Source organism: Zingiber officinale, unplaced genomic scaffold, assembly GCF_018446385.1.
Source record: "Zingiber officinale cultivar Zhangliang unplaced genomic scaffold, Zo_v1.1 ctg110, whole genome shotgun sequence".
Classification (NCBI taxonomy): domain Eukaryota; kingdom Viridiplantae; phylum Streptophyta; class Magnoliopsida; order Zingiberales; family Zingiberaceae; genus Zingiber; species Zingiber officinale.
In genome coordinates this window covers 40,204-48,587 of record NW_024589812.1, presented here as the reverse complement: position 1 = coordinate 48,587, position 8,384 = coordinate 40,204, and the positions used below count along the sequence as shown (strand labels likewise).

Genomic DNA, 8,384 nt, shown 5'->3' with positions numbered 1-8,384 from the left:
CCATTTTTATCCAATGAAATATTCAAAAATTCATATAAAATCTAGTAAAATTTCAAAAAAAAAAAAAATAATTCATATAAATATATTTCCTTCTAAATTATCTCTTATATTATATTATTTTTCTTAAATAATTTTATTATCTCCAATTTTAATAGTTTTAAATCTTTATATATATAAACACTACAAACTAGGAACGTCGTGGTAAGAAAGAGTCTTATAGACGAGTACACTATCAGCAATCGAAATGAAAGCATGTGAGTTATTATTCACCCTTTCTAACACTATTAATAATTGGATACTGAACTCGAATGACCTTAATATAAAATTTCAAACACCTCCTAGTATTTAGAAATAACATATAAAGTTAATTTGTATCATTTAAAAGAAAGAGTTAGAATGAAAATTATAATCAATGAAACTACTCCTAGTCAATTAAATTATCTAATTAAATAATTTTAAAAATAAAAAATAAATGCACATTTCCTTTTATTGAAATTCCTTGATTTATGACCATAAATATAAATTTGAATGCTCAACTTAGCACTTCATAAACATAATACAAGCTTATTAAGGTTTTTATAATTCGGTGCACTTTTTCTCTATAATGGTCAATTCCATTTTATTTAGATCATGTCCAATCAAAACATCTTGCTGCATAACATTCCCAAAGATCTGTACACCATTTGTTCCCACTATCACCATGCATTTGACTTGCCGACTATACCACCTAAACAGGTTTTCAGGGCTCACCCTGAAGTTCCCCAATGTCCCCGCAAATGAGAACCACAACCCCGGCAGCAGCTCCTCTTGCTCTGTCGAGAGCACATTGAAGCACAAGTTCAATTGGCTCGTCTTCACAGTCGGCAAGCTAATGTAATCTGTCAATTTCCTCACCAATTGTTCCACCACTTGAGTGTCCAGCATGGTCATGACGGTGCCAGAGTCAAAGATGATGTTGCCGGCACTCAACTTGGACCTCCCAGTAGGGAAGATGTCGAACTCATCCGGGATCGAGATGGCATTAAGTTGCACGACATAGAAGTCATCTTGTGTCATGAGTGGAGTGACTGTCATCTTTCCGATGACCGTCTGGTTGTTGCGTCCCAAGAAGAGCCTGCTGGTGACTCCCTCATCCAGGATGCCCAGGCAATATGAAAAGTACTTGCTAATGTACTTAGGGGCGAGCTGATACATCAGAGACGGCGAATTGGGGCCCAACCCAATGAAGCTACCGGGGTCGTTAGTTTTGGTGTTCAAGGACCGGAAGTTGCAACCGAATACCATATTTGGAATGAAGGTAAATTGCTTCGTATCTAATGAGATGAAACTAAAGGTTTCCGAGGAGAAGATTCCGTCAATGTTGGAGCCGTCGCCGTAGGCAGCATGGTACTGGCACATCTGATCATCATTGCAACGACCAAGACTAAAGCTCCTGCACTCATCGGAAGAGCAAGATAACTTCTTGTAGGAGAGGGATGCATTAGGATCGAATAGGGTGGCGGTCTTGTTGAAGCATTGGCAGCCAACGCAGTTGACCCAGTTTAGGTCGCTGCCGGTGTCGACGATGCCCCACACATATTGCAAGTCTGGCGTGCCCATTGTGAACCTCATCAAGAATTCCCCGTCATCATAGCTCTTCAAGCCGAGCTCTATGTCATCGGAGGTCTTCATGTCGATGCGCTTGTCCAAGTAGCTAGCTCGGTTGACCGAGCGGACGACGGCGGCCTGCATGCGATCAAAGGGTGTCATGGAGCTGTTGTACAGCGGCGACTTGGGGGAGTCACGGTGGACCAGCTCGACGTTGAAGACAGTGTCCTGTGGGACAAGGCCTGGCATGAAGGATGTCAGTAGGAGGAGGCGGAAAAAGGTACTGATGCCCGTCATTTCGATAATATTAATGAAGATATATACATTTTCAACTGGCGCTTGAATTTATAGAGAGATTCAATGGGAGAATAAAGAAGTTTAATTAATGAAAATTAATGATAATATTGATTGAATAAAATTTGGAATCGCATTTAACTTAAAAATTCTCAGAGGAATTGGAAATAATGGGAGCTAGGCATCTCATCAATTCGATTAATGGTCCAAATCAAGTTTGAAATGGGAAAAAAATATTTCTTTAATTGTTTATTATATAATTAATTGATTCCGTAACGAACCTTCCCACTAATTGATATTTATTTGGAAGGAACTTTGCTCCCATTCCAAGTTTAGTTAAATTGTTTTAATTGTATTAATTTGATGCATTCAGAATCCATGGAGCGTGTCTCCTATATAGATCAATACGTATGAACAGAGGTAGTACGGAATTCAATAAATAAAAAAAAATTAATACAACATAAAATAAAATTATTCAACTTTAATAACTTTAAAATATTTTTAAAATATAAATTGATTTTTTAAAAAGATTCAAACATTGATGTAGGTAGATTTTCACAATCCAAAATCTTAAATTTCAAATTTAAAAGCTAAAAATAAACTTAAATTGAAAATTTCGACCTTAACCCTTAGTTAAGTCTAGTTGAAATAATGATTCGTCGATCGTCAATCCTTGAGTTTATCTATGACTCACAGTCAAAAAAAAATCAATTGTAGAAAAATAAAAAGAAGACTATTGTTTTGTGAAAATAGAGAAGGGAAGAGAAGATATGGAAAAAGAAGTAAAAGAGGAGAGCTTTAGTTTCTTCGTTAGCTTCCTCGACTAGATTCAGTGAGCTTGACAATGACACAAAGAGAGCAAAGCAATACAAAATAGGGTTATTCTTGTCGTGCCAACAAAACCCTAGAAAACACGAGAAGAGGAAGAAAATGTGAGGGTTGCTCTTGTTGCTAGAAAAGGGCAGTAGTTGATGTTATATTTCTTACTTGCTAGAGAAGAGAAAGAAGAAGAAAAGAGAGCTCTTGTACTTGAGAATAGGAGAGGAAAAAATTACAGGTTTAATGCCGTTGGAGAAGGGAAAGTGAAGAAGGAAATGAGGGAGAAGAGGAACAAAATAAAAGAAGGATGTGCAAAGGCATGGCGGTGGTGTACAACACTATGAGGAAAACATTAGTGAGGAAAACATCTATTAGCAACCGAAAATTGTATTTGATGCATTCAGAATTTGTCACTATGAGTTACAAGGAAAACTTTGATTAGCAATCGAAAATTTCATTCATAATATTTTTGGTCTTCGACATCACTTAGCAATGGAAATTTTTGTTTCATCACTAAATTTAGTGATAAGTATTTTATTTCCGTCGCTAAATTAGTGACGACACAAATAAAAAAGTGGTTGCTATATTATCAACCTATTTTTTTTATTTCTATCACTAATTTAGCAAAATAAATAAAAAAATCTTTCCGTTGTTAATTTAGTCACCATTTTTTTATATCTGTCGATAATTTAGTGACAGAAATAAAATTTAAAAATAGATATTTTTATTTCTGTCTCTAATTAGGGTAAAATTCAACAATGGATTTTACGATGGAAATAAAAAAAATTGTCATTAATTTAGCTACCGTTTTTTATGTTCGTAGCTAATTTGACGATGGAAATAAAATTTTATCACTAAATTAGGGTAAAATTCAATGATGGATTTTTTTTTATTTTGGTTGCTAATTTAGGGTGAAATTTTGATAGCACCTCCCTTAATTCGGCAATTTAAATCATGTTTACAATGAAATTTCAATTTGATATTACGATACAACAATAGAAACCATTCATTACACATTCAACATTCACAAACCATCATCATTTACAAGCAATTCACGATACATTCATAAACAATTCAAAAACATCCACAAACAATTCACAAACAAGATCAAAAACATCCACAAACAATTCAATAAACAATTCACAAACCATCCACAATATAAAATAATTACATTATTCATTTAAAGTATCGTGCATTGTTCTAAAACAATTCCTTCACAAAAACAACACATCCTACTCAAAACCAACACATCTAAATCCAACACATCTCACATCTTCCTCAAACCTAGTACATTCATCATCATTCAATCCTACAACAAGTATGATACGATAGGTTATTAAAAAAATACGGGTGAAGTTACTCATATATGAAAAAATCCGGCTTATATGGTAAAGCTAAAGTTAAAAGAGATATACAAAACTACTTATTTTAAAAATTCACAAACTAAAAAAATACAAGTTTAACATGTTTTTAAAAAATATACCTTAATGACAGTTTGGATATATGCTGATATATAATAAAAATTAGAGATGTTATATTATTAAAATTAACATAACTTGTGATAAAGAAAATAACTACCTCATAATCATGAGCCACTGATTAGTAATGTTTGGTCTACTAACGTCTTGATTTGATCTTTCATTGACTACTCACTATTGACTTGAGATTGTTGTAATTGTCGTGACCCGAGACTGATTAATATCTTAATTAAACTATTTAATCATCTAGTTAATATAATCATCTTAATTAATCAAACTTATCAATCAATCTATCAATTAGTCTGTTGGTTAATCAAACCATGAATTTATTAATCAAATATTTAAATCATCAATGATTAATTAATAACTTACTTAATCGCCACTCATCTGTAAGTTATCAATTTAATCAATCAATTAATTAATACATCAATTAATCTATTAAGTTGATAATTCAATTTATCAAATTACTAATCAAGATAAGATTTTATTAAAATAATCTAATATCATCAAATCACTATAGCCACAATAATCAACTCTAACAAATCCAAGCTTAATTAACCTTTACCCTAATCCATCGACTATCTTCTCCAACGGTGGTTCACGATGGCTAGGTGGTGGTCAGCGGTTAGTGGAGCTCAGGCATGCTACTGGTTGAGGAAGTCGAAGGCAGCAATGTCGCGGTGCTTTGGCACTTTGGGGCACAGAGGCTTCATGACGGTGGTCCACAAGGGAGGAGAAAGAGACACTGGCATTGCCTTCTCCTGAGCCGAGTGCATTCCCAGTCAAATGCATGGTGTGACAACGATGAGTAGCTAGTGTTATGACTTGGGCAGCAAAAGAATGGCACGATCGTGACTCTTGCACCAGGGATGCACGGCGCAGGCATGACCGATGGTGGCGATGAGTGCTCGGGACAAAGGGAAAAGGAATTGGTGTCGTACGTCATCTTGCATGGACGGAGGCGATGCCGGTGATCGGCGTGCTACAGACGCAGTTGTCGCAAGGAGAAGCGACACCGAATAGTAATAGGAAAATGAACCTAGGTATTTTAATCAAAACTTATATTAATAATTTTAATCAACTTAAAATGAATATATTAAATGGGTTTTTTCTCTTATCCATTTATCCTCATAAAATCTAAGTAATTTATTTAAAATCTAGAAAAAATCTAAAAAATTATACAAATTCATAAAAATCTATTTCTCTGTTAATTTCTCACTAAAATATATTTATTTTCCTTAGAATAATTAAATTATCTCAAATTTTAGTTATTTTAAATCTTTATCTATATTTTTGGTATATGACAAGCCCAGCTTCGATTCTGATCAAGGTAGTCTGTGGAGATTTTCGGCGGCAGCCAGCACAAGAAGAATGCGGCTGCTCAAACGCGACAACTAGTGGTGGTCACAGGGGAGAAGAGGAAGGAGGAGCACGACGTCAGCATCGGCTATACGTGAATAGAGGTTGGCACTATTTCAAACACACAGCAAAACAACACCGCAAATTGGATGGGATAAAAGGGAAACTTAGGTTAAGGAATCTAAACTTAAGTAATTTAAATCAATTAACTCTCATTTTAAATAGGATAAAAACTCATCTTTATCCCGATTTAATATCCAAAAATTCATATAAAATCTATTTCCTTCTAAATTATCCATTATATTTTATCATTTTTCCTAAATATTATTTTATCTCAAATTTTAATAGTTTTAACTCTTTATCATCTCAACCATCCATGGTTAGAAGAATTAGCCAAATTATACTCCAACTTTCCTTACCAATTACCAATGAAAGCTTATGATTTTTCACATCAATTATTGCTCCAGCTGTTGCAAGGAAGGGTCTTCATCCATGTCAAGTATCATAAAATCTGTGGAAATAATACTCCCACCAACTTCTATCGGCACATCTTCCACAATACCCATTGGGTACCTACAAGAATGATCAACTAATTGCAGTGTCATGGTAGTAAGTTTAAAGTTTTTGAGACCTAATTTATTACGAATTGAATAAGGAATGAGGCTAACACTTGTCCTCAAATCACAAAAAGCTTTTTCTATAAATTCAGCTTCTATAGTGCAAGGAATATAAAAACTTCCTGGATCTTTGAGTTTCGGGGAAGTGTTATTCTCAATCAAAGCGCTACATTCCTCTGTTAGAGCTATGGTCTCAACATCTCCTTTCTTTCTCTTGTTGGACAAGATGTCCTTCAAAAATTTAGCAAACTTCGACATTTGTTAGATGACATCAATCAAAAGAACTTCAACACAAATGTCTTTAATTTTCTCAAGAAATCTGCCAAACTCTTCATCTTTCTTTAACATGATCAATCTTTGAGGAAAAGGGATTGCTTGACTTTGTGAGTGAAGTGGAAGAGTTTCTTCAACCTTTTTGGTATTCTCCTCTTCTTCTTGAATTTGAATTGGTTCAAGAGTTAGAGGAGAGAACTCTTCTTTAATTTTCATCCCTTTTGGAGCAGTCATTTGGGGATCTCCCAAAGTCCGTCCGCTCCTAAGCTTAATTCTATTACAGTGCTCCATTGGATTAACATCAGGCTTTCCAGGAAATTGGCCAGGTGTTCTTGAAGGTGATGAAGCAATCTAGGCAATTTGGCTATCTTGGATCTTTTGATGTTTGTCAGAATTATCCATTCTCTGAGTCAACAACTTAATTTCCTGCTTCATTTCATTTTGATTGGAAATAACTTCCTCAAGCATTTTCTCCAATTTAGAAAGTTGATAATTCTGAGAAGACTATTGTTGTTGAAAGTTTTGTTGCCCAGATTGGAAATTTGGTCTAGCCCCCATAGATGGTCCTTGCTCTTGATTGTTACGATAAGAAAAGTTGGGATGATTCTTCCACCCAAGGTTGTATGTGTTTAAAAATGGATTGTTCTGTCTTTGATTATAACTCATGATAGCATCACATTGTTCCAATTGATTAATTTGTGCAGAAATAGCTCCAAAAGGAGATGAGTCTTGAGCATGATCAGAACTTCCACAAGTTTCACAACAACATAATATAGCATTGACCGTGCTAGGATTTGTTCCCATACTTTCTATCTTGTTAGTTAGAGCATCCAATTTTGCAACCATCAAGGTAACTGCATCCGCATCAAACTTTCCTGATGCCTTTGCTGGGTTTGAATAAGAATGACCTCCACTTCTTTCTGTAGCCCATTGATGATGATTCTGTGCCACACTCTCAATAATATCTTCGGCGTTATTTAAACTTTTATTCATAAGTGCCCCTCCAGCTGCTGAATCTAGGGACACCTTTGAGTGATAATTGATGCCATTATAAAATGTGTGCAACACTAACCATCTTTCTAATCCATGGTGTGGGCATTGTCTGAGCATGTTATTGTATCTATCCCATGCTTCAAATAAAGATTCTGAGTCTGATTGTCTGAAGCTTGCAATTAAATTTCTCATATGAGCTGTCTTGCTTGGAGGGTAGAATTTATCAAGAAATTGTTGCTCACATTATTCCTAAGTGGTAATGCTATTTGCTGGTAGTGAATTTAGCTATTACTTGGCTCTATCTCTTAAAGAAAACTCAACCAATAATAATCTCACGACTTCAGATGGAACACCATTCATCTTCATAGTTCTGCAGATTTCATAAAAAACTTCCAAGTGTTGATTAGGATCTATTGGATCGCGGTGGCCGACTAAAAGGGGGGTTGAATAGCCTGAAAAATAATAAAACGAAACCTTTCTCAACTTTTCTTAAACTAACACTTGCAAAATAAATGAAGGTAATAAATAGAAAGAAGAGGCAAAGGATGTTTTACTTGGTTACAACCGGGAAGGTTGTTAATCCAAGGAATATGTCGCACTAACTATCTCCTTCAGGCGGAGAAGCCTCTTACAGCAGTGAAGCGCAAAAAGAAAGAAGCTAACTAAAAATGAGGCGCACAAGTGTTGGATTACACAGTTTCTAAGTTAATTAAAAGCTTCTGGACCAAGGCTGTATTTATAGCTTTGGTCGGGGCGCCATGGGGGGATAAAATTTTATCCCCTATGCACGGATCATGGTTTGACCGCGATCTGGATGAAATTCTGTTCCGGGCGCTCGGAAGGGTTCCGGGCGCCAGGAAGGGTTCCGGGCACCCCGGATTGTTATGGGCGCTCGGAATGGTTCTGGGCGCCCCAGACTGTTACGGGGGCTCGGAATGGTTCCGGGCGCCCGGGACCCAAAAGT

General features: G+C 35.6%; 1 protein-coding gene and 1 non-coding gene across 2 annotated transcripts; one reads left to right on the top strand and one right to left on the bottom strand.

Moving 5' to 3' along the window:
- Positions 1 to 576: 576 nt before the first annotated feature.
- On the bottom strand, positions 577 to 1,884 carry LOC122035791 (probable aspartic protease At2g35615). Its single transcript, XM_042594896.1, has one exon. It carries the CDS (start codon positions 1,882 to 1,884, stop codon positions 577 to 579), a length of 1,308 nt encoding a protein of 435 aa, XP_042450830.1.
- A 5,624-nt stretch (positions 1,885 to 7,508) lies between these two features.
- On the top strand, positions 7,509 to 7,615 carry LOC122035796. The gene has a single exon (XR_006127250.1). It is a non-coding gene; the product is annotated as a small nucleolar RNA R71 (small nucleolar RNA).
- Positions 7,616 to 8,384: the final 769 nt, after the last annotated feature.

Excerpts from the sequence above, each read along its gene's own strand:
- LOC122035791 (XM_042594896.1), bottom strand. The coding sequence starts at position 1,884 with ATGACGGGCATCAGTACCTTTTTCCGCCTCCTCCTACTGACATCCTTC.